Below are 25,918 nucleotides of genomic sequence, written 5' to 3'. Positions count from 1 at the left end.
ACACAGAGTGGAATTAGTACTTGTGCTGGAGGAGCTTTGCGTGCCCTCACTAAAAAACTTAAGTTACTCATCCCTTTAACTTCGGGATTATGAATAATAAATGTTAGAAGAAAGGAGAGTTACTGTAACACTGTGGAGACAATAACAAGGAAAGAACAAAACCTGTCAGGAATGGCGGCAAGGAATCCGATTGCTTTAACCCTTTGCTCACTTGTGCATTGATTGTTGATGAGATTTTTAAAGAATAATCTGGATCTTGCAAAATATTCTCTGTGGGTGTTACGAGTTTACACTGCTCTTTCAACGCCAGTGCCTTACATCCAGCTGGGGTTTACTCACTGCTCAGCTATGGCAAGAAATGCTGAATCGCTTTTTTAATAGGCACTCGCGGGGAGGGGGGGGGGGGGTCCTGCCCTCCCCACGTCCCTGGGCAGATATTTTGCGCTTTTCTCGACGTTCTCTTAAGCACAACTTTAAGGAGCGAATAGGCTGCTTGACTCCTCCTTCCTCGGGAGTTGCTCTTCCACGTGGGCTGAGCCTTACGTTAATGTTTAGCAAGCCCGAGCTGCAGCCCAGCCTTGGGAAGAGCTCCGTGCTGTTTTCTGCTCTCTCTGGGTGCTGGCTGGGGGCTGTGTCCCCGGCGTGGGCGGCTCAGCCTCGGGCACCGCTGCCCGGAGGGCTCAGCCGGATTTGCGGTCACTCCTGCCGGGGCAGGGGGACACAGGGAGGGAGGAGAGGATGCTCCTCCAGTGGGCACCTCGTGGGTGACAAGGAGCAGCTCTTGGGTCCCAGCCGGGGTGCTCCGCAGCGGGTGGACAGGCACGGATGGACTGACTGTCCCCCTCCTCCCGGCTGGACATGGACAAGCGCGGCACGTGTGGCTCCAGGATGGCCAGAAGTGCGATGGCCAGGCCCCGGGTGGTGCTGGCACCTGCCCGGGCAGCCAGCTGTGCCCAGCTCCTCAGCAGGTACGGAGCGTTCCCGTGGGATCCGGGCTGGTCCCGGCTGCTCCGCTCCCTAAAGCGGGACACCGGGGCGAGGCAGCCCCTGGGGCGGGGTAGGTGGAAGCAAGGTGAATTTCTAGAGGTGAGCAGGCTGTTGTATGCTCTTAAAATAGTGCTTTGAGTGCATTGATCCTGAACGGAAAGCTGTGGAAATTCCCTTTCTTTTGCTTATCCTAAGCCTACGAAAATCCCTGCTCTTTTTTCTCGTACTCACTCTATAATTGGGCTGAGTGCAGCAAGCTGGGGAAGTGGGACCTGGGGGGCTGAAATGCTTCCTTGTGATACAGAGATAACCTGTCTTGGGGTTTGAGGGCTGTTCGGGGGTTTGTGGATCTACATGAAGGTAAGAACTGCTGATTTGTCATGCAAGTAGTAGAGGATAGAACTGAAATTTGAACTGCTCTGCTTGGCAAACACCATTCTGCTTGTGTGTTTACTGGATATTATACGGTTAAGAATTCATCTAGTGTGTATTTGCATCAGCTTAGGAGTTTGCATAGAGTTTTAGACTGTTGACTTGCTGTAGTGATCAAAATCTCTTGGTTTTGTGTGAATGTACTGACAGTGATTTTACTTCTAGTCACAGCTCACATTTTCATGTGTCAGAGCTCTCATTTTTTCTCGACTGATTTGACTAGATTGTGTGTTCAAAGCAGACAGGAAATCTTTAGAAAGACCCCCGGCAAAATTTGAGTTGTGAAAAAAAAAAATAATCGTAGGGGGACTGAGAGAGGAGTAATATGGTAAATTACTTTAAAATTAGCCACGTGTGAGAGATTAAAACCTGCAGCATTGCGGGGTTTCTTTGATAAAAATTGAAATATTCGTTAACAACTTAAGGCTTTTGCCAAACGAGTCCATTGAGTTCCAGTGTCTGTGCTGGTGCCAGAACACCTCTGTGGCCAGCTCTGAAGAGGTGCTACAGCAGGAACCTCAAACTTGCTCACCAACTTTGCCTGAAATGTTGAACTCCAGCCAAGTGACACTTCCCACCTGCTCGCTCAGGGCTCACCACAGGCGAGAGGTGTCTGTGTGTATATGTGGAACTAAGCCTCTTTCCTAGGATTGACCTAAAACCCACCTGTACTATAGGGCAAGGGTATGCCACCCTGGTCTTCTAATTAATTGACCTAATTAATTGTTTATTTTTGATCAGCAACTCTGCCATGCTCACTGAGTTCCCAGTAAGACTCCTACTGGCTTGAAAGGGGCTGGTGGTGCTGTCATGGCTCCAAAACAGCACTGAGCAAAAGCATTGAGCCAGCTGTGCCTCCCTCCCACTCCTCCTCTCGGTGTTGTGAAGCTCATGGTACCTGAGGTGGCTCCCAGACAGGGCTGGTGGCCTTGGGCTGGCTGGTGACACTCCTGTTACAGAATTGGTTATAAATCCCAGCCCAGGGTTTCCATGGCAGGCTAACAGCCAAGCACCTCATGTTATGTGTAATAACTCTGCCCTGAGAAATCCACGTGAGGAGCCTGTGACTCCTCCCTGTCTTCCTGCATCCCTAAAGCTCTCATGAGTGAAGCATAGCTGGATTCCAGCACACCTCTCCACTCCTGCTTCCCTTGTGCTGGTCAGCAAATCACTCTTGTGACTTCTCCAGCATCTCTGGGCTGTTCTCATGCAGCTGAGCAACAACTCGCAGTTACTCATTCTGTGCTCTAATGGAGGTACAGCTGGTAGATTGGGCTGCAAGAAGAAATAAGGACAAGTTCTACCATCCTGATTTACTCCAAGTTCAACATTTAAGAAGCTGCAGGACAAGTGTTTAGTATGTGTGAACCTGCTCTAGTAAAAAGCCTTTGGGTTAATGAAAAATCAAAAAGAAATAAATTCACAGCCTTTTTATAGTGGATTCAAACACGCTGGCAGCCTTTCCTCTGGAAGCCAAGTGGTCCCTCAGCCTTTTGTCCCTCAGCTGGGTGCCTGAGGTGTGCACAGGCTGAGCATCTCACCTGAAGTCCCAGCAGTGATGGCAATAAAGTGAAGGTGCCTCAGCTGAGGTAACGGTAGCGTGTTTTGAGGCTGTGTTTAGTGACTGGGAGGTATTGACTCATTCTGGCCTCAGCAAAATCCCTGGCAGTGTGTGCTCAGGACTGTGACAGCAAGGTCACCAAAGGGCAGCGATTCCTGGCCTGCTGCTTTCCTCATGGGCTCCTGTGCACGGGCTCAGCCCGGGGCAGCTTCTGTGTGGCGGAGAGGGGAGTGGGTGAGGACAAGATGTGGGAGCTACTGGGCTGTGGGGTTTGTAGCCCCACGCCAGCTGGGCTGACGGGTTTGGGATCCTGGTGCCATACCGATGGGTGGAATTGGAATGGCAGACCAGGTCCTTGTGGAACTGGATGGACAAAGCTGCTGATGTATTTAAATGGATGTGGATTCAGTGGAGATGGAAGTAGGGTTAGGAATGCCACCTTTTAATTAATGACGGTCATCTAATCACCCTGTAGATCAGCTTTATCAATTCACAATCACATTAAAGATCCCAGTACTACTAAAGATTTGTTTTGCCAGGTACCCATTTCTCCCAGCAGGATTTCCCTTTGGATAAAAGCCCTTTCCTGTTTGGCTTACCCTGCTAATGCAGGGAAAGTGAACAACAGGCTCGTCTGCAGAGACCTTACACTCAAACACAAAACCATGCACAGAGAGGGTGTCTTGTGAGGCCAAAACAAACCCTAGTGTGATGGACAGACACCCAGCTAATAGTCTGAGCTAAACATGGCTTTGAATATTTTTAATTTGGCTGTATCTGCATGGGGTTATCAGTCCTGTGTTTGTTCTGCTCTGAGTTTCTGTCTGAGATGCCTCCAGGCAGATCTGTAATTAAAGGCAACTTTCTCTATTCCTTGGCTTGCTTATTTAGCCCCTTACTACACTGAGTGAGGACAAATCTATTCCAGATGAAGGTCTGAGACAAAGAAGATGAGATGGAGTTTCTTTGCCCTTAAATACTTTGATAGAGGCACTTATCGTCAGGGAAGTTACAGCCTGTGCTTTAGTTGAGATCTGATGCTGTGGTGGAGGTAACATAGTTCCAGAATCATGGAATGGTTTGGGTTGGAAGGGACCTTAAAGATCATAAAGTTCCAAACTGGTCCATGGGAAGGGATGCCCATGATCAGATCAGGTTGCTCCAAGCCCTGTCCAATCTGGCCCTGGACACTTCCAGGGATCCAGGGGCAGCCACAGCTTCTCTGGGCACCCTGTGCCAGGGCCTCAGCACCCTCTGGACTTTTTGTCTGGCACAGAAATTGCTGGAGGTGCTAAGCTGAAGCCCTATGATACACACACATCTTAGGAGTCACATCTTTCTCTCCACACAGTCCTGGCCAAAGGATTGCTGTTTGCCTTTTCTGGTGCCACAGAGGATGCCAGGCAGGAGGTGAGCTTGTGCCTTCTTGCTGTTGGAAGGGGGGAAAGCTGGAGCTGGCAGGAATTACTCCACACACAGAGCACGATCTGGCACGTCCTCTTTATCACTTGCAGAACAGGCTTCTTCAAAACAACCTGAAATGACGCTGCTCCCCGAGCTGCTTGCTTAATGGAAGTTCTTGATGAGCTGATTGCTGTGTTACTGAAAACAAGCTGTAATCTTATTAGCAAATTGTGGCAGTGACATCTTCGCTATTCTCGCTGGTGCTGTAGAGACAGACCTTCAACTGTGCCATCCCCCATGTGCAAAGTCCTTGATAAAATGCCTTAATAGGAACACAAGTGGTGGTTGGCAGCAGTGCTGGATAAAATAGCCTGGGCTAAAGGCATTGTGACTTCTCACAGGGGATGCTCTCAGTGAAACTATTGAGTATGTGAGCAAATCTCTGGTCAGAGATATGCAGATGTACATCAGACTGCTGCTAAAATTGCTTTAATTCTGGCTCTTTAGCTGCTTTGGTTGAGTTAAACCAGGGAAAGGAAAGTGTGGTAAGAGTCTGTTTGGTAAGTTACTGTTCATTGCCACCACAGTAATTTGATAATTAATCTCTCTTTGCTTTTATGGTCTGGTCTGAGGAATCTGAACCAGCCACGTGCTTTCCATTTTCTCCTAAGAGCAAGCTTTAGTAGTTCTTTCCTGCATATTGGTGTGTGGAGAAAGGAGGAATTGGTAGTGGTGCTTGTGTACAACATTTGGGGGATTTTAGGTGTAACTAATCCAATCCAGGCATTAAAAATTTGCAGCAGAGCTTTCTTCTGGTTTAGACCTTTGGTAAAAAAGTTGTGGAATTCTTGTTCATGAGGCATCTCCTGCATAACTTTTCTCTCCATGGTGGGAATAGAATTTTGTGTAGTTCTGTGTGTCTGAATGAAATAGTTGATCATGTGTATTTCATGTAAGGCTTTGATAAGCAGTACATTGATTTCTTCCATACAGGAGCCTGTTTTTATACTTGCATTGATAATTTTGATAGACTGAGATTTAAACCTCCAATACTGAGAATATCTACAGCTATATCTATGTTAAAAAAAAAAAAAAACAAACAAAAAAAACCCCAACCAAAACATATATATATATATATGTGAGTTACTGCTTCAGGATTTTCTCAGTTTTTCAGATACTCCTGTCTGCTGCTATTCCTGGATGCCTTTATCCCACTACGTGATTTTAAACAAGAAAACCTAGTGAACATGAACTGTGATGTGCTTGCTTTAGGTGACTTTTTTTCCTCTTCAGAATTCACTACACAGTTCATCATTTAGGTTTGAACTGCTTGCTTAGGGTAAGAACCTGGAAGCAATGTGAGAAGAGCCTGCATGGACTTTTTGGTTGTTCCTTTCAGTTTTTTGTTTTTGTACTCATCTGTTGTTTTTGGCCTTGAAGTAAACTGCAAGCAGGTAAGATGTGTGTGGTTTGACATTAATGTAGTTTTGTTCTCTGACTAAGGGTCTTTATCTGTCAAAATATTGCAACCAGTTGATAGCCTCATCTCCCCTTTTTTTCCTGCAAGATACTTGCATTTCATGCTCATGGTCTGGATTGTTATGAATGGTGCTGTGGCTTGGTGTGCTGCTCCAAACTTGCTCTTGAGGTTAATTCAGACTTTCTGTCTCTTTCGTTGTTCCATGTGGGCCTTTGTGCTTGCTCCAGATCTTTGGGGATGTCTTTAAAGACTGGGTGCTGCTTGTGTGGCAGGACTGCCTTGTCTGCCTGAGTTCTTCTGTTCTTGTTGCCTTTTTCTCATCTTAGCTTTTCTGGAAGCAGTCTTAAAGGAATTCCATTTTTTTGGCTTGCACTTGTTTCCTCCTGGTCTGTTTGAAATGCTTGAGAAGGAACCTTTTTATTTATTCATCTGCTAGAGAGGGATTTCAATGAGGGAGGGATGTTGAGCAAGCAGAAAAGTAGCCCAGGCAGCTCCAGGTCCTTTGAGAAGCTCTCTCATGGGAGTGATTCAAGCCTGCGGTGAACATAGCAACAGAGTTTATTGTATTTTGCCATTCAAGAGGGTGAAGAATTACATGAGTGTTTGCAACATATTTGCGGTGTGCTGACAGTATTTAGGAGCAGATCAAAAACTGCTCTGAGAGTGCATTTTCCAGCCCAGGATCAGTGAGCCCTCAGCGCTGAGCCAGGCAGGCAGAGTTTCCAGGGATCCACACGGAGGGGACATGGAGAAGAAACAGTCAGAAAATGAACTCTGTAAGGTCTGATTTCTCATAGCTGTGCTATTAATGCTGTGAAGTCAGGCTTAGACTGAAGCTGCCAGGTGAATCTTGAGCCTTGTTAAAACTGGCTGTGCTCTTAAACAAGAGGAGGAGGCTGGATTAAGGTGCTCAGTCTCCCCACAGAGCCCTTCGTTTATGGTTGTCCCTAACAAGATCTTTCTGACAGTCTCCTTTTTGTTGGGTTAATTTTTAAAGCTTCATAATCTGCTGCTTTTTGTTATATTGACAGTGCAGTGGAGTGAACTTGATTATTCCACCTACTCTTTGCCCAGTTGCACTGAGCCATTAGCATTTTAAGCCAACAATCTCTGCTTTCAATCTCAACTGTTGCTGTGCTTGCACGTCACAGGTTGCCCTCCAGTTGACTTGGGAATGCAATGAGGAAGAACAATCCTTTAGGTGCACTGAAGCTAAAATTAGCCTTCCACCTGGGCAGCTGGATCTGCAAAGCACCGTGCACTGAGTTCAAGGAAAAAAAAGAACTTAGACCAGAAAATAAAACGTTTTCTAAATGTGAAGGCCTGAGTTTTCTGTTGTCCTGTGAGACAGGAGCAACAGCTCTAGTTTAGCACTTGCAGAGCTGGGCTTTGGGTCCTGCTGCCCCTCTGTAGTGCTTCTGTGTGATATTAGCATCCTGCAACTTGGTGAAATCAAGCTTAGTGCATCAGTAAATGGGCCAATTGAGTAAAAAATTAGGATGGCTTTTGTTTGACACAAAAGTAGTTCAGCTATGGCTTTCCTAGAGTAGGTTTATAGTGTGATTGGTGGGCTTTTGGTGCGAGCAGTCCGAGAACATCTGTATTTCCAGCTGTGGAAAGAAGCAAAGTAACTGTGGGTGATGTGGAAGCACCAGTTGGAGTGGGATGAGGTGCAGCAGTTCCCTGTTGTCTGGCAAAACTCTGTCCTTGCACCAGGACCCTGTGTAGGAGTCTTGAGATGGACTGAAAGCAGATCAGACCCAGCTGCTGGCAAGGGCATAGCCTGAAACCTGGGCTGTAGGGACATTGTGACCCTCCTCAGGTGTGCTTCAGGAATGTGCCCTAGTGCCTTGCACAAATAATACTCCACTTGCAGTAATATCTCCTGGACTGAAACCAGCATTCAGAGCCTGGTGTCTGGGTAAGTCATGCAGAAGATCTAAGTCAAGAGCCACCCTTTGGAAAGAGCTGAAGATTTTATTTATGTTGGCTTAAAAATGTGTTGTTTTTTCCAGGCAGGCATGGGGAAGGGATTGTCACAGAGCACATCTGCTGGGTGCAAGCTGCTGGGCAGGTCTGGGGCAGGTCCTCCTGGAGCTGCAAACCTAAATTCTGTTTTGGTGTTGATCCATGGAGATTTCTGGGGTGTTAAGAGCCAGCTCCAAACCAAGCTGAGCACAAAGGAAAGGTACATTTCAGAGCTGCTTTAATCTGTATAACCTGGATCCCACAGGAGTATAGGGCAGTAACTTAAGGCAAGAAGAGTTGCCTTGTGCCTGTTGAAAGCCTGTAGTAGAGCAATTAGGAGAGCTCCAAGATGGTTCCTGAGTGTTGTGCACTGGGAGACTTCTTCAGTGCAAGTTTCTCTTCCAGTGTTCCTGATACGGACAAAACCAACTCCCTCAAAATAATCTGAATTCCTCCTTCCACTTAGTTTCACGTTGCAAGTGATGAGTTCTGTTGATTGGTTCATAACCAAATCCTAGCAAGGTATTGAACAGCTTTTTTTGATGCTAGCAAGGTGTCTTTGTTTAAATCTACTCTTATATGAGATGGTTGTCAGCAAATGTGAGAAAATGGAGAGCAGTATTAGGATGAAGAGTTCATGTGAGGGATGCAACCAAAGTTTTTGACTCTTAAAATGGGTAAAGATAGAAGTAAAAGGTAGAAAAGAGAAAAAATAAATTGGGTTAGTAGCTGCAATGGAACTGAGAGAGTTGGACACGAACTGTGCAGGTAAAAAAAAATAAATCTTAGATTTATTTAAGTGCTCCATCAGGCTATAAATCAGTATCTTGTGTGTTACTTGGATATCCAGAAATAGGAAAGTGAGGATGGGGCTAAACAAGCAGACTACTTATGTCCTTGCCTGTCGTGTGGCAGACTAGCTCAACTCAGTCTTTCAGTTTTGTGTTCCTCTAAAACAAACAAACCCCTCTTATTCTTGCTCTCAATGCTGTGGCTGTCTCCAGATGTTCCTGGATGGTTATCACTGTGCTTCTGACCCCCAGAAGAGAGGGGCTGCCTGTGTGTGCCAGAGTCAGGTGTGACTGTGATGTGCATGCACGTGTGTAAATACAAGTGCAGAATGGCCTACAACATTTGTCTCTTAGTTGTTAGATCTTCCAATTTAGCTTTTTAAAATTTGAGATGCTTCTCATAACTGAAGCAAACTAGTGCCAGAACTGCTAATAAGGACTTTCTGGAATGAAAGGGGCTAAAACTTTCCAGATATTTCGCCATCTATAACTTTTGGCTCCTATGGCCAGGAGGCTAAAGAGCATTTTGTGGGTGTTTTGTTGTCATGGTTTTCAAGGTGTAAGGCTTAGACTTGATCCTTTTTTTTTTTTTTTTTTTTTATGACACTAGAAAGGAATTTTGGCCTGCTTGGTGGTGGTGGCTGTTCATGGGTGTTTCTCAAACCACCCACATCCATCTCCTTAATTTTTTATTCATAAGTGGAACTACTGAGGTGTTCTCATAAGTGTGTTCCACTTATCCCATTTTTTTGGTAAGTCTTTGAAAAAATATGTGTAACAGGGCTTAAATGGCTTGGAACTCTTTGAAGACAATTATAGCTCCTTTTAGGAGAGGCACTGTTTTATGAAGTGGGGAGAACCTCACAGCACAGGGGCTGAAAGCTGAACGAGGCCAGTCTGGGACTTCGGCTGCGCGTGAATGAATCAGCAGGGTGGCAAGAAAATTCCATATGCTTGGCTTTCCCAGGATGCTTCGTGTTGTTTCACAGCTGAAAAATCTGGTCTGGGCAGGAAAGGGGGGCCTCAGCCCTGTGAGTTGTTTGTTGTGTGAGCTGAAGTGCCGGAGACGGAGCTGTGCTGGTTTTTGCATAGGGAGCACAAACCTGCTGGGTTTGGGCTGCTGTGGTGGGAGCTGCCAGGCTCCTGTCTGTGCCAGGTCCTTGGAGAACACGTGCACCGAGCTTGGAACATCCTGGGTGGCTGTGAATGCAGAGGGTGTCTGTGCTAACTTGCAGGGAAGGTGGTGTGTTGGAGGTCACTGGAGGGACAGCACTGAAAAGACTGTGTTGATCCTGTGTCCTCTCGCATGTTTGGACAGCAGTTTTCCCCATTCTCCAGGGGATTTAGTCCCAACCTTGTCTGTATTGCTAAACACTCAGCAAAGGAAGTTCAGCACTTACCTCTGTTTGGCTCTGCTGCAGTCATTAATCAGTGAAGGCTGGATGTGAATGCCGTATGTAATACGTGTAGCTTAATCTCTCTCTCCTTATCTCTTCCTCTCTCAGCACCAGACATTGCCCTTGGAAAATGAACCAGCTTCCTCCGAAGAGCCCTGTGGCATCCCCGGTGTCAGAGAGCACGAATTCCAGGGTAGAGGCTTTGGACAACTTGTCAATGGACAGTTTTTGGCTGGAAGTAGAGAACATTAAGCAGAGCGCTGAAGCCGAGCAGGAGGAATGCAGCCTTGCAGATGTCAAAACACAGGAGGGTAGGTTGCCAAAAATGTTGGGAGTGAGGAGAGGAATGTGAACATCTGAAACAGAAGGTTGGCTTAGGCACCTGAACGATTCAGAAGCCTGTTGGAGTATGGTTAGAATATTATCTGTCAATCAGAGATAGAGATATTATTTTAATTGGGTGGTGGATAATGCCCTGCAGAAGGGGAGGGGAGCGTTGGCCTGGCCTGGTTTCGGCTTCTGAAGCAAAGCTGACTCCAAAGGTCAGTCCCAGGAGCACGTTCAAGGCTCTGGGTTTTTCAAGCAGCCACACCAAGGGTGGGGGCTCTTAGTCCGGTTCAGGTGGTGTATGGTAAACACTCTGTGAGAGCTGGGGCTGCTCTGGAAGCCTTGTTTGTGTGCATGGTTCTGAGATTCATCATAGTGGCTTTCATGGGAGCTGCTTCTGTGGAAGGCAGACTGTTCCCTCCCTAATTCACTGTTCAAGAAACCACAGTAAACATCCAGAAAGCCTTGAGTCCAGCCACACAAGGTTTTTCCTGCACATCCTTTTTTCTTTCTTTGGAAGAAATGTGCATGGGGTGTTTCTAATGTACTTTCTGTATTGCTGATGTTATCCAGTGCTTTGGAATAATTGGAACCTGGGCTAGTTATTCCAAAATTTTTTTAATACATTTTCCTGCTATAGAATCATAAAATCACAGAATGGTTTAGGTTGGAAGGGACCTTAAAGCCCATCCAGTCCCACCCCTGCCATAGGCAGGGACACCTTCCCCTATCCCAGGTTGCTCCAAGCCCCGTCCAGCCTGGCCTTGGACACTTCCAGGGATCCAGGGGCAGCCACAGCTTCTCTGGGCACCCTGTGCCAGGGCCTCCCCACCCTCACAGGGAACAATTTCTTCCCAATATCTAACACAAATTTCCCCTCTTTCAGTGTGAACCCATTACTCCTTGTCCTGTCACTGCAGTTCCTGATGAGCAGTCCCTTTACACATGTGAAGTACGAGACCCTGGGCTGCTGGAGGGGGGATAAATGGTCATAAACACCCAGTGATCCCACGGTGGGGATCACACCTTTCCTGGGCCCATTTTGAAGAAACTGAGGCAGTTTGCTGTACATCCCCTTGAGCACAGGTCTGCAGCCTGCACAGCTGCTGTGCTGCCTGATACTGAGAATGGTCTGTGTCCTGGGGAAATGTTTGTGTGACAGTGCCAGTGTCTGCTGTGCTTGGGAAGGGCCAACAGCTCTTCTGGGGGCAGAGAGGCTCTGGAGAGCAGGGTGGGAAGATCATCATCCCTGTCTGCCATCGTTGGTGGGACATGGTCAATGTGAAGGTCTGCTGTTAATGTCCCTTTATAAAGGACGTAAGTTTGATTTTTAGAACTGGAAGAGATGCAAAGTGATTCAGAAAATGAGTGCACCAGGAAGGAGACTGGAAAAGAGACCATGCCATGAGATGAAAGACTGTCTGGGATACCCTAAAGACTGATATGCTGGAGGCCATTTGATTACTGTGTGTAAGCAGGGACACAAGGAAAAGTGTCTTTTAATGCTGTAGATTAATCTAGCAGGCGGGAGCTGAGTGCTTCATTGGCCAATGAAACCAGACAGACTTGAAATGATGCTCCAAGTAGTGAAGTCTTCCCAGCAGGCTGGGGAAGGAGGTGGGGCAGGCTCAGGCTCCTGGTGCCTTCTCTGGAGGAGCTTAGGCAAATAAACCTCGTGCTGGGAGTGTTGGTGGCAAGGGGAAGCTTTGGATGGTGTGCAGGGTTTGGCTTTCACATCTCTGCAGCTCCTGCTTAGAGCATGGAGGCTGTGGGGCTCCTCGGAGCCAGAGGCACCTTCGCTCTTTGCATAAATCCTGGGAAGCTACACTTGGGCTGTCTGGAGACAGCGTGGCCCAGCCTGGGAGATGGCTGGTGATAACCACGGCTCAGGGACAGCGGGGAGGCAGATAAGGCACTGCAAAAACGCTGACCCAGCTGGGAACACCAGTCCCCTGTGCCAGCCCTGGGTGAGGGGTGGTGTCCTGGGAAGCTGCTGGTGACCTGGTGGCAGCAGGAGGCCAGCGTGTGGCTGCAGGTCTGGGGCAGCTGAAAGGTGCTGAGAGTACTGGTGGCCTTGCTAACAGCTGGTGGGAGCAGGAAGTAGCTTTTTCCTGAAATTCAGTGTTGTGCTGTCCTTGCTGTCACTGTTTCCCCAGCTCTCTCTAGGGCCCAGCAGCACAGCCATCTGAGGACACAGGCACTCTGCCACTAAAATACCTGTTTGTGACCTTACAGCATGTAACCATGGCTGAGAACTGTCTGCAAAGCACGATTCTTCACCTTCAAAAACTAGAAAGGAAGCTGTGCTTAATGTTTAGTCTGAAATCGTAGGATGCTGTAGCTGTCCTTTAAATATTTGGGAAGTGATTACTTTATTATGAATGTTATTTTTGGCTAGGTTACGTTTCAAATAAGTTTGTGGAGCTGGTTTTCTTAGTTTTGCAAAATCATTCCTAACTGTGCTCTCCCGAAATGCTGCTAGCCTGGAACTCACAAGGCAAATCTCAGCAGCTCCTCCTGGCTTGAACCTGTAGCTCAGCTTCTGTGGATCTCTCTGTTCTGACCTGTTTCTCTCCCATTTTTCCCTTTTGCCCATAAATAACCCATTTTGCTGGCTTCCTTTTGTGTTACTGGCAAACATAACGGGGCTAAAATAGTAAATAGAGGAATTACAATCGGTGCTTTGGCATCAGATGGGGCAGCAGGCTCACACGGATGTCCGATGGAAGGGTTGCTGTTTGGTATTGTCTATAAGATTTGTTTCCTGTTATGACTGGAATTGGCTATTTTCAAAATTTGCAAGCAATACACTTCACTTCCTCTAGTTCCCAAAGGCAAAATAAACCAGGGGCGTTTTGTGTGTTGTTCTGCTGCGAAACCACAGATGTAGGACAAGAAGGGGTTTGGTGAGGAGCTCAGGGGATGCTGTTACTTGTTAACTTCTGTAAACCAGACATGGGAAAAGACCAAAATTTAAGACCGTGTAGGAAAACCACACAATTTGCTAGAAGATTCACTTGGGGAAATACTTGACTTCAAGTTCAGCTCTATTTGTTGTGGAGTGATGATGAAAACAATTCTGTTTCATTATGACACCTAAAATCTCAAAGACCATGCTCTGAAGGCTATTTTAATTGTGTCACAACATGTGTTTGCAAGCTGCATGAACATGAGGTGCCTCCAAAAAAATTACATTCTTTCATCTCTCAAGGAGAGCTGCATGGCTGCTTTTTATTGATGCAGCAGTGATAGCTGAGGAGGTGGATGTTTGCATAGGACAGGAAGAGTGGGAATGAGCTGCTCCGTGCCAATCAGATCAGTTGTGATTTTTCTTTTTCCCAGTATAACCTTTGCTAGGGCTGCACTGGAGCTGCCTGCAGCAAATGAACGTGGTAGATGGAATTAAAAATATAAAGGCTTTGTGGTGTTTGCTGTGTTGAGGTTAAAGTCACCTGCTAAGTTGTTTCTTTCATCTTTGAATTTCAAGTAGCTGCCTTGCTCAGGGCGCTTTCTCACTTGCACTTCCTTATGAGTGTATCCCATCAGAAAAAGAAATTGTGTTCTGTGTTTGAAGTGCAACTTTATATATATTGAAGAATGAAGTGGAATTGAGCTTGTTTGAGTAATGCTGCTGTACTGTCTCCAGGCTTCTCACACTTCCTTCTGGAACTGGAATGGTCTTTAATTTTAGTGATATTTTGAATAGGCCCAGACATAAAAGGAATGCACAGAGTAAAAGTAACATTTTTGCTTTAGTTGAGTGTATGGATACCAATCCACTTAAAAAAATTAAAAGAGTAGGGATGATGCAGACAAATAGTTCAGCAAGTATATTAAGTAAAATATATTTGAACCTACCAGGTCAGGATCTGGATATTTAAAAAAAAATTGTTGATACCTAGACATGCATATAGATAAATAAAAAGTAATAGAAGCAACCAAGTCATTTGGAAAAGTACAAAAGCCAAATATGCAGTGATGTGTGTTGTGGCTTCTCACAGACCTTTTGTCCATTCTCAAAGCTGTTGAAAGATCAGGTGGGATCCAGGGAAGCCCTGCCATTCCTTCTGGGGTAGCTGTGTGCTGCTGCCAGAGCTCCCCTTTGCACAGGCAGCCCACAGAAAGGCAGATTTATCAAGCCCACCTGACTTCCCTCCCATATCCTGACACAATCCCTGTCTAAATAGCACCCAGAGTCACACTTGTGCCCTCTTTTTCCCAGCTTCTGTGGGAGCCTGAGTTTTTGTGCCTCCACAGTTTTTTCTTCTCCTTTTTCCTCACCTGGGGTGAGCAATAAGGACTGTGTGGGCAGCTACACCTGCCCAGAGAGCTGTGTGTCCCCTGGTGTCATCCCCATACCCAGCTGGGCACTTGGGAATAGGGTTGAAATTTTGAGAACAGCCACGGCTTCAGAACAAAGCCATGCCTCCCTCTTGGTGATGTCCCATGGCCACCCCACACAGGGAACCTCTCAGGCTCCTGTCTTCTGCCCCTGAAGCATTGCAAGTGTTGCAATTATTAAAGGATCAGGGGCATGGATCATTGATAGAATTGTGGGATCAATAAAAGAACTGTAGCAAGAGCCTGCAAGCAAAAGGCCTGTGTGAGAAAAAGGCCTGGGAAACAAAGAGGGAGTTTTGAAACGATGCAGCTGTGCTGATAAGATGTGCTAACCGGGAGAGAAGGGAGGTGACCTCTGAATTCTTTTAATCATAACATAACTGTAGAAGCTTGCCAATGTAAGTCCAATTAGGTAGAAGTAGAAATTTGCCTTGATAAGCTTTAAGCCACTTAAGAGTTAACAAGCTGGTATACTATATAAGTGCCTTTGGACTGTTAATAAACGGAGTTTTGCTCTTATCAACCATACTGGTTTTGGACTGCAAATTCCTCCTCCCGCCGGAGTCCCCGGGCTTCTCTCTTTTTACAATTCCAACATGCAAGCACCCGGATCGCTGCTCTCTGCTCACTCTACCTTCTCATGCCCCGCTTGGCAGAGGGAGAAGCCGAAGCCGAGTGGCTGCAGGACACGGGGCTGTCCGAGCTCCTCGGGGACCCGGGCTCGGACAAGGACAACCTGGTGCTGCTGTCCACGCTGACCAAGACGCAGGCGGCGGCCGTGCAGCGCCGGCTGGACACCTACTCGCGCTCCCGGCGCAGGAAGAACAAGCACCCCGTGCGCGACGTCCGCGACATCTTCGGAGTGGTCAGCTCGGAGGTTTGTTGCTTTAGTGGGGTCTCCTAAAAGAGCTTCTTGCCTCCTGGGAGCTGACTTGGCTTTCTGGGTCTGGAGCGCCTGTTATGTCTCTATCTCTTGAGCTGAAAGGATGCAGAGATTGGAGAAGTCCTGGTTGCAGTGCTGAGAAGTTTTTGCAGAACCTGCAGATCCAGAGCCTTCCCGGACTGGAATAACATTCTTGTTGGAATGCTTCGGTATGGTGCCGACAGCAGGGCAGTCTCATGGAGCACTGGCATCTTTGGAGCCTTTTTGTGTTTTCTTTGTTCCAGTGACATGTTAAAGCACCATTAACCCAAACAAGAGAGCTTCCCAAATTCCATTCTGATAAGCTGACCTTGTGGAGCTGGAAATCCTGGAGAAAGACTAACACTGCCTTTTTGGGGGCGGGGGGGGGGTTTGGTTGGTTTATTTAGATTTTTTTTTTTTCTTGGTAGAGAACTCATAACCACTGGCTTTTCTGCTGTTTTCCTGCAGTTCTGCTCTTTTGGTTGTGGCTAAAAAAACTTCTTTCCTGTTTTTCAGGACACAGCAGCAGAGAAAGAGGAGTCCAGCCCAGATCCACTGTGGCACAATCTGCGGACTTCAAACACCCAGAGAAGTAAGGAGGAAATTTTTAAATGCAGAGTAGGACTGAGTGGGGAGCGGGGTCTGATGAAGGGCTGGAACTGGAAGGAAAGCCACACACTCACATGTATAAGTATATACAGGTTCTGAAACATGGACCTTGTTTGTACTGGGGTTTGGGGATTTTTACATGATTATTCACACCTGTGGATTGATAAACTTTCCCAGGCTCCAGCGTTGTTAGGATTGCCACTCAAGCTGATCATTGTAACTTTCTGATAAAGCAATGGAAAGATGAAAATTAAATCAGTCTAGTAAAGATGATGAAGTGAAATCTTATAAATGCCATGTGCAGTTGTGTAAAGAGATGTCAGCCATAGGTGTGTCCTTTAATTTAAGGCTGTGGTTGTGTCTTACCAGTGACCTGGTGATTTTAACAATAATGTTATGACTTCGTACTAATCACAGAATCATTAAACTTGGAACAGACCTCTCAAGTCATCAAGTCCAACCACTAACTCAGCACCAGTTTGTTTGTCACTAAACCATGTCCCCAGGTGCCACATCTGCATTATTTTTGAACACTTCCAGGGATGGTGACTCCACCATGTCCCTTGGCAGCCTGTTCCAATGTTCTGATGCTTGACCACCCTTCCAGGGAAGACCCTATTGGTCACTCTGTGCTGCGGGGACACTGTTTTCATGGGTTACTGCAGGATTTTTTACAAGCAATGGTACCAAACCTGTCTCAAACTGCATTTTTAGCACGTTTGCTTTCGAAGCTTTACCCTCCTGGCTTGCAGAAATTCAAGACAATTTCTCCTCTGCAGCAGAAACCCAGGATTACTCCTGCACAGTTCGGAACCCTGGGAAAGAGGAGGTGTTCAACATGGATGTTGCCTACTCGGAGCAAGCAGCTGTCCTCCTCAAGGGATCGTTCCTGTCTGAATCCAGGAAGTTAAAGGATGGAAATGCCCTAATTGTAAGCACTGAAGGAATTTTTCCTGTTAGAATTTGTTAGTCTCAGCTTGTCAAGAGGGCACAAGACCCTTTGATTGTATGATCAGCTCTTGGAAACTTCTTCTATGGTCGCTGTTGTGATGGGTTTGTGTTAGGCAGGTATTTGTGGGCAGGTAGCACTGGTATCCTTGCAGTGTTGGGCAAGGATAGACATTGTGTGGTGGAGGGTCAAGAGAAGTAAGGTTTCTGTGTGAAACTAGTTATTGTAATACAGATTTGGGTTGTTTCCACTGAAAAATTATTAATAACTGGTCTTTCTTACTCTCAACTCTGACAGTTTTCTTCCCCACAATTGTACTGGATTCCTTCCAAAGTTCTGTTAGATTAGGATGTGTATCAGACTGTCTTTAACTTAGAGAAATTGAGATCTTCAGTATGATTATTGAAAAGGGAAAAGATTTATTAAACTGGTGGTTGAGTAGGAGTCGTTTTGGGCATACGTCTGGTCTTGAACACAGCAGGAAGAATAGATGCCTGGTTATGACAAAGAATAATAAAAATACAGCAGAAGTTTTCACTAGGGGGATTAATAGTGATAACTTGAACTGAACTTTTTGTGTCTCTTTCCCTTAGAGATATAAGATCCCTAAGGGCAGACTAGGAGTGACCAGGATTGGAGATCTCTCAGCTCAGGATATGAAGAAGATCCCTACACTGGCCCTCATTGAACTTACAGCTCTCTGTGATATCCTGGGCTTTGAGCTGAAGAGAAACAAAGCAACAAAACTGAAAACAACAGGTTAGTTTCACTTTTTTTTTTGGTGCCTTTTTTTTTTTTTTACACTCATCTTCTCATCATACACTCATCAGTTGTGTTTCAAATGTTAGAACAGAGGGTCTTTGATAAGAAACCTTGTGACAGGTGTGTTTTCCTTGGGCAGGATTTCTCCTGGAAGTCAGTGGATCATGACATCAAGACCTATTACCACATTTATGTCTGGCTGCACTTGTCCTGTTTAACTATTCCTCTCCTTCTCCAGGATCTGTGCTTACAGAAGTGCCTTCCTAGTCTGCAGTGGGGGGGTTTATCTCTTACACCTGTATTAGAGCTGATATGGGCTTACACACTGTTGTTTCTATTGTAGAGAAAAGGCTCTTTGGAGTTCCACTCAACACCCTGCTGGAAAATGACCAAAAGTTGCTGCCCAACACCAAGGTCCCTCTGCTACTCCAGGCAGTAAGTTCTGTGCTGGTTTCATTCACACCTCTGGTCCTCAGAGTCAGGAGCCTGTGATAAGGATGGGCTGACTCCTCATCCTCAGTGCCTAAGAGCTTTCTGTCTCCCCCTTTATAGCTGCTGTCCTGCCTGGAGAAGAGAGGGCTTGAAACAGAGGGCATCCTGAGAATTTCTGGGTCCCAGACCAGAATCAAGGTATGAGTTCCTTAGCAGTGTTTGAAAGTGTCAGAGGTGATCAGGGAGCATTTGCTGAAGCAAGTGCTTAAATGACCTAAATTGTCTTGTCCCCTTCCCAGTGCAACGAGAAACCTCTATTGCTGGGAACTCCAGGAGTGTGTCCTGAGGGTCTCTGCACTCTTTTGACTCGATGCGTTGCCTTCCCAGTGCTCAGCTATAAAATTTATCTCACATTTGCTTATTAAAGTGTGTGACAAGTTCCATCTTTTTCATAGAGCCTGGAACAGAAGCTGGAAAGGGACTTCTACAGCGGCCTGTTCCGCTGGGACGAGGTTCACCAGAACGACGTGTCCGGGCTGCTGAAGAGATTCATCCGAGAGCTGCCGGCCCCGCTGCTGACAGCAGAGTACCTGCCTGCCTTTGCTGCTGTCCAGAGTGAGTCCCTGCTCTGCCTGGCTAGCACCAGGCTGATTTGTGCAGAGATCCACTGGTCCTGGGCTCTCCTGTCAGGTGTGTTGTGAGCCAGTGGATCCGATGGGGACACGGAGCACAGCTGGGAGTTGTAGTCACTGGTGCTTGGTTGAATACGTGCTTGTGTAGCTGCACTGTCCTGGGGTCTTCAGTTATGTGTCACTTGAGGCTGCAAGGCTGCTGCCATCAGTTAGGACAAATTGATCAATCATGACACCCAGACTGAGCTGTGGTGATTGTCCAGGGCGCACAGTCTTGGCTTGTCTGTGGGTAATTTGATGTTCTACAAGCACCTTTCTTTGAGGTTGGTGCCTCAGTAGGTAGTTTGGGTGTGTTAAGCTGTTTGAGTGCACAACTTTTTTGTTCAAAAAGTGGGGAATTATGGGTTCTTCTGCTGCCCTTCGAGGACATCAGAGTTGCTGGCAGACAGTGTACTCTAGAGGAAATGAGCCAGGCTTCAAAACATGGGTAGTTCACTTCATAAGGAGAGTATGAGTTTGAGTCACTTCTGTGAAACAAGGTCTCAGATTCTAGATGCCAAACAATTCAATAAGTAATTGTCTTATTCCTTGGAGGATTCCTGTGCTCAGAAAGAACAGTATCAGAAGCCTGAATCCTCTGTCCTGTTGTTATTCTCCTTCTAGATATTCCAGACCTGAAGCAAAGATTGCAAGCTCTAAACCTCCTGATCCTGATTCTGCCAGAGCCCAACAGAAACACTCTGAAGGTAACTGCTTGATTTTTTTTTTTTCCTCCTTAAGTAGTTCAGTTCCCAGGTATTAAAGGTAAGGCTGACTTAGCACCCTGCACACTCCATTTAGAGCACTGGAATATATAATCCAGTCAAGGATGATCTGTCATGGCTCTAGTGGAGGCGTGAGGTGAAAGAGATAATCCAAAAGGGTTTGTTTTTCCACATCTGGGAATGGCTTTGAGGGGACACTGAAGGAAAACAGGGGATTCATCTTTGGATCCAGTGACTTTTACAGCTAGACTTTGTAAATTACCACCTGCCAAGGAGCTAGAACTCATCTGTTTCTCACAGAGACTGTCTTTCCTGATTCATAAATGCTGGATAAACCTCTCTTGGTGTGGTTATTTGTTGCTATCCTAGTGTTAGAAATTGGTCACTGTACTTCCTGACTGGAGAAAAAGGATTTGCTGACGTATATCAAGAAAAAGTGCTAATTAATGATCTCTCCAGCAATTGCCATGGTAGTTTTTTGAGTAATAGTAATAATGGATGGCTTAAGTCTCTTTCCCTCTCTTCAGGCCCTGCTTGAGTTTCTCAGCAAAGTGGTTGCCAGGGAGAACAGCAACAAAATGAACCTCTGGAACGTTTCCACAGTCATGGCTCCAAACCTCTTCATGCACAAGGGGCTGCCAAACAAGATCCCTGAGGGGAAGGAGAAGCAGCTGGCGGAGGGGGCGGCTGACGTGGTGCGGATGATGATCCATTACCAGGATCTGCTCTGGACAGTAAGTTCCACAGGAATTATGTGCTGTGGTGTGGCAGTGTCTTGGTCTTGTTAGAATTGGGATGGGGGAAGGGGATGGACTTGGAAATTTCAGAGGAGTTAAACATCCTGTGTTGCCTGTAGGAAAAACCTCTTGTTGAACTCCAAGACTACCTGTCCTCAAGGTACACAGATATTTTTGCCTATTTAAGGAGCGAAAATGATGATCCTAAATTACATCGTCATCTCTGCTTGATTTAATTCCTGTTTTCACCCTTCTCCCCTGCCCAGGTCTCTTCTTTCTTGGTAGCTCAAGTGAGAAAGCTGAACGAGAGCAGCAGCAAAAGGTACCAGTTCTGCGACAAGAGAATTAAAAATTTGTTGCGGAAGATCCACGCTGATAAAGACAAGGTGGAAAAGAACCAGGGAGAGGTGAGTTAGGGCTTGGGAAAAAACCCAAACCCGTTCATGGCAGTGTAAAAGATTTTCCTGAGAACTCAGAAAGATGTAAGGGGTGATACTCTTGAAAAGAGTAAGAGGGACAAAAAAATGCAGAATAATAAGGAACGGTTTCCCAGACATTTTTGGCCAGGTTGTGGCAAAAACTGATCCCAAGAGCAAGAGCACTTTGAAATATTTGAAATACATCTCAGGCTACAAAAATCTTGGTTAAAAGCAGGTGAGGAGGGAAGAGATCAGGAGCAGAAATGTTTGTTTTGCCCCATGTGAAGAGCAAACTTCATATGGCTCTGAGTGTCCCATGTGTTGGCACAGATATGTCTGCTCTGATAGAGGCAGACTTATTTTCATGAACTTAAAGCATAAATTTAGGCTGTTGCCTAATTTTCTTTTGCTCCATAATGTCTGTTAAGGTGGCACATCACTTGGTGCTTCCTTTCTTTGGAAAGGACCTTTCTGGAATTCAATAGCCTGCAACCCAGATCTCTAAATTCCTTTCCGAGTAATTTAAATGAATTTCAGAGGAGTCGTTCACACTTGTGCAAAACAGTTCGTCAAAATTTCTTCTGACAAATGCTATTTTCATCCGAGCTGATGTCAGTGCTGGGTTTGAACAGCAGAGAGCACCAGCGCACGCTGATGGGGAGAGCACAGGGCCCCTCTCGTGGCCACAGCACCGGAACACTGATGATTTATTCATAATGCTCACCTTGGTGCTTCCATAAGCTTTGAGCCTGTAGTCCGTGTGTAAGAAAGAAGTCTAAATTCCCTGAACAGCTGCCTGGATAGTTTTAATTCTTCATACTCTCCAATCTGTTTTGAAACTTGATGTTTTGGCTGATACGAGTCTTTCTTTAAGCACTTTTTTCTTTTTGCCTGCCTTGTTCAGCCTTCCAAGATTGTGAAAGTCCACGCATCACTCCTCCTGAAGGACTCTCTGGAGGTGCACTTGAACAATGCAACCAGGGTTGCTGATGTCTTGAGGCAATTTCAGAAGAACCTGTGCCAGAATGGCTGGAATATTGTTAACACTGTCAACCTCCTCAAGTGGTAAATGGTTTTTTCTCTGCTTAAAAAAAAAGAAAAGAGGAAAAAAACTAAGTGGTCTAGCTGCTGTTTTCTGTCTTGAGGTAGAGGTGAGGTGGCAGCACAGTGAGTTGTGAGGAGAGACTGTTTTCTGCTCCTCTGTTCTAAGCTTAGGAAATGGTGTTGGATGGGGAAGGCAAATGTTAGCTCCTGAGTGATTCCACTCAGTGCTCAGGCTCTCAGGAGGTCAGTGGTCCCCTCTGAGCCGCTGTTCACCAAGTGAACTCCAGAATCCTTGCTGAAGGAAAGGGGAAAGGGCAGGAACATCGACCGTGATAAGCACCCCCCCTCCAGCTCTCCTGCAGAAAAGCATCACCTGTATCATTTGCCTGGAGTAGTAATTCCAGTGTGCTCATGTTAATGTCGGGATTTCCTAAAATAAACTCTGCGATTCCCTCCTGTGCTCCTGTGGTGAATTGCTGAACTAATCCAAAAAAGGAACAGAAGAGTTCCTGCCCCCCTCTGCCACAGTTCCTGCAGACTGTCTGAAGCAGGTCATGTGGCAGAGCCTCTCCTGTGTCCCAGGAGGTGTCCAGACAAGGAGGGTGGAGGGGAAGTTAGTGGATATGGGTCAGCTGCTGTCTCACCAACAGCTTGCCTTGTTTTCTCTTTCACCAGTTTTGGGTGCCCTGCACTGTGCAGGAGGATCAGCAAGGTCTCTTTACCATGGCCTCTTTGCTCATTGCTGGCCTCTGAACCATAAACAGTTCTTTTGGAAGAAATGCTACTAAACTACCTAACCTGTGTTTGCAGAGGTTTAACTTCGGTGTGGTTTTCTTTCTGCAGTAACAACTCCACAGAGTGCACAAACTTGCTCCTGTATGAAGTGGGAGGCAATATTGGTAAGTACAAGTGGTAGCTGACAATAAGGGTTGATACCCAGTTTTTATGCTTAGCTTCTTTTGGGAGAGAGTTAAAAAACTTCTCTGGGCAACTGTGCCTCACCACCCTCAGAGTGAAGAATTTCTTCTTAGTATCTAATGTACATCTACCCTCTTTCCTCTCAAAGCCATTACTTCAGATTTGTGGAAATGCTTTGAGCAGTTGTAATATTGAAATGAATGTGAACAACTCCTAGTTTTTAGGTGGGGGCAAAAGCAACCAAAAAAAAAAAAAATCTAGCAACTAAAGGAATAAGGATATAAAAAATATGGGGTTTTTTTCTGAATGTCTTGTTTTAACAGGTGAGCATTGCCTGGACCCAGACACTTACCTCTTGGACTTGTACCACATCAACCCCCATGCTGAGTGGATAATTAAGCAAAACCCATCTTATCCTCGGATGTTCTAAGGAACACATGAGCAAAACAAAGCACTCAGTTGCAGTTTTTGGAAGGTGTGGAAATAGAGACTTCCCTGCTGTAGTGTCAGAGCAGACACTGCTTGTTTCCTTGAAGGAAAAGCACCTTTATTAACTGCTCCCATGGCAGCTGGCAGTGAGAGCACAGTAGCTTCTGTGCTGACAGGGGTGTTGGAAACAAGCAGCAATTATCATTGTGTAGCAGAGTTTGCAGGGGGAATGACTGTTCCTAAACAAAATATCCCCCCTGAAGGCAAAGCTACAGTGGTTGTGCAACACAGATGGAATGGAAGAGAAGAAAGATCATCTTGAATAGGGTAGAAAGCACTTGTGTATTCTGGATTTGCTCTTTCTTTTGGAGAAGTGACAGTCAAATGCTGCAGTGGTACTAGGGACGTCCTTTTGGTAAGGTCCCTGGTTGCCTGTGGCACACCACCAGAAGAGTGTTTGATGCTGGGCTTCACTATTAAGCTCCCGTTATGTTCTTTGAAAAATAAAAAAGGATGTTTCCAAAAAGGCCAGATGGGATGTGACACTAACATCCTGTATTTCATGTCTGCAGTTAAATACCTACATGCAACACAAGAGAATAACTTTCCTTGGAAAAAGGTATGGAAAATACAGCAGCCTTTCAGACATGCAGTGTGACAGGAAAGATGCCTGTCCCATGCAGCTCTGCTGGTAATGCAAACCCACATTGCCCCTGATGAGGGTAAAACATGCATTTATTTTGATGGACAGCCTATATATCAACAGACAAGGAAGGAAATATCCTGAAGTTGCTAATCTGACCTGGCCACGTGAACTGAACTTATTTGTGGAAGATTCTGTGTGAATGTGTTTGTTCAAAAGTCAACAAATGTCCCCTGAGATGGGAGGTGGCTGAACTGAGCCGAGCCCTCACTGCTCTGGTGGCACATTTCCATCCCACTCAGCACAGTGTGGCCACTGTGGGCTGCAGGGGCTGAGGAGAGAGAACACTCACACCTTGCTGCATCATCATCATCATCATCACCACCCAGCCTTGGCTCCAAGAGGACTGTGCCTGTGGAGAGGAGTGCAGAAGTGTTGCTTTCCTCTGTGGTGATGCTGAAATACCTCATGTGAGGGACCCCACTGTGCAGTGCCGGGGTGGAACACTCAGCCTGTCTGGAAATCTGGACATCTTTCTCTAAATCCTGTTTTTAAGCACGGTTGGATATTTATTCATGCAGCAGAAGCAGGGCTGCCCTGCAAGTGCATACTCAAAGTATTTAATTTGCCAAATCCTAGCTGCACTAGTGACAATCTCCAGTATTATTTCTTTTGTTAAAGGAGTTTTTCCACTGCAGTCTGAATTTTCCCTCTTCTCCTTTTTTTCTCCCCAGGATGATGTGTAGTTTTCCTTATTCATTATCTCAGACTCCTAGATTCTGTTGTAAAGGTGCTTCACTCTGTAATTAGTCTGTCTGTGTGGTTAAATCCTCTTGGTGGTTAAGATCCTTGAGGAACAGGTGAGCCACAGTCCATATTCTTTCCAGCTTGTTGTGAGTACTGCGTGAGTGGTGGTGATATCTTAAAATTATCCTTATATTAGAGAGTCTGTCTATTCTTTTTGGTTGAGATGATGCAGATGCATTGACTGGTTGGATCACATTCATAGATGTCTTCTTAAGAACCTGTAATAGAACCTCCCAACCCTGACCCAGATGTCAATAATTCTTGAGGTGCCTCTTTTATAGGGCCTAAATTGTGCCTGAAAGAGCCTGGTTCTTTTCCTTGAGGATGGGTGATTTGTGTTGCTGGAAAGATCAAGCTGCTTTAAAACAGGGCATTAAAAACCAAAGGTACCTACAGAACATCCCTTCTGGAATTCTTTGTGGCAGTGATGGAGTAAAGATTGCGCAGAGAAAATGCCAGAGATGTGATACCCTGAGAAATACCCAACCCATAAAGGTGTTAGTGTGAGCTCAAAGGTCCTTTACAAGCTGAATTGCACCCTGCAGGATCACACGGTGCTGTGTTTTTTCCACCCCTCATATGCTGGTTTATTAAACATTCAGTCCATGTCTACTGAGGGGTCAAGCCTTACATCACTGCTGCTGTGAGCTATGGATGAGTGGGGCTTTTTGAACACCAAACAATGTGAATCAGTGCTGTGAAAAACAAAGTTAGTGCGAGATTCTCATGAGACAAATATCAGGTCTTCAATATGAAAGGAAATGTAAAAAATAAAACCAGAACAGCTTTTTTCAGATGATGGATATGCTTTTTAAATTTTTTTTTCCTATCTTTGTATCGAAAAGTAAGTGTAAATTTTTCAGTCACTGATCTGCAACCCACTTCTGAAGGCTGGCTTTTAATGCCTTTTATTTTTTACGAATTTTTAATTCCATATTTAAATTTCATTTATTCGGTGAAGCAATAAAAATACAGTAAAATCTCTTGGCTCCATTTTCATTAGTGCTTCAGAACAAAGTTAAATGGCACCACATCTCTGAATGCAGCAGGACTTGCTTCGTGCCTGAAGAGGGATGTACCTAGGGTCTGAGTGAGCTGGGCAAGAGTTTTGTGTTACAGCTTCAGGAGAAGTTCCTCTTGGGCTGATCCTGTGGATGATCCAGAAGGAGGAAGGGGGAGGT

General features: G+C 45.8%; 1 protein-coding gene across 1 annotated transcript; it reads left to right on the top strand.

Annotated features, from left to right (window-relative positions):
* Nucleotides 1-849: 849 nt before the first annotated feature.
* Nucleotides 850-23,288, top strand: ARHGAP40 (Rho GTPase activating protein 40; the record flags this gene model as incomplete). The annotated part of the gene is made up of 15 exons (XM_082292598.1): nt 850-968; nt 10,129-10,331; nt 15,345-15,565; nt 16,109-16,184; nt 16,981-17,132; nt 17,744-17,909; nt 18,256-18,347; nt 18,465-18,542; nt 18,800-18,959; nt 19,640-19,722; nt 20,268-20,474; nt 20,744-20,884; nt 21,801-21,961; nt 22,784-22,839; nt 23,182-23,288. Exons 1-15 carry the CDS (start codon nt 859-861, stop codon nt 23,286-23,288), a joined length of 2,013 nt encoding a protein of 670 aa, XP_082148724.1. The 5' UTR covers nt 850-858.
* Nucleotides 23,289-25,918: the final 2,630 nt, after the last annotated feature.

The sequence above is a fragment of the Coloeus monedula genome, assembly GCF_965178545.1.
Source record: "Coloeus monedula genome assembly, chromosome: 17".
Classification (NCBI taxonomy): Eukaryota; Metazoa; Chordata; class Aves; order Passeriformes; family Corvidae; genus Coloeus; species Coloeus monedula.
This window is presented reverse-complemented; position numbering and strand designations above follow the sequence as displayed.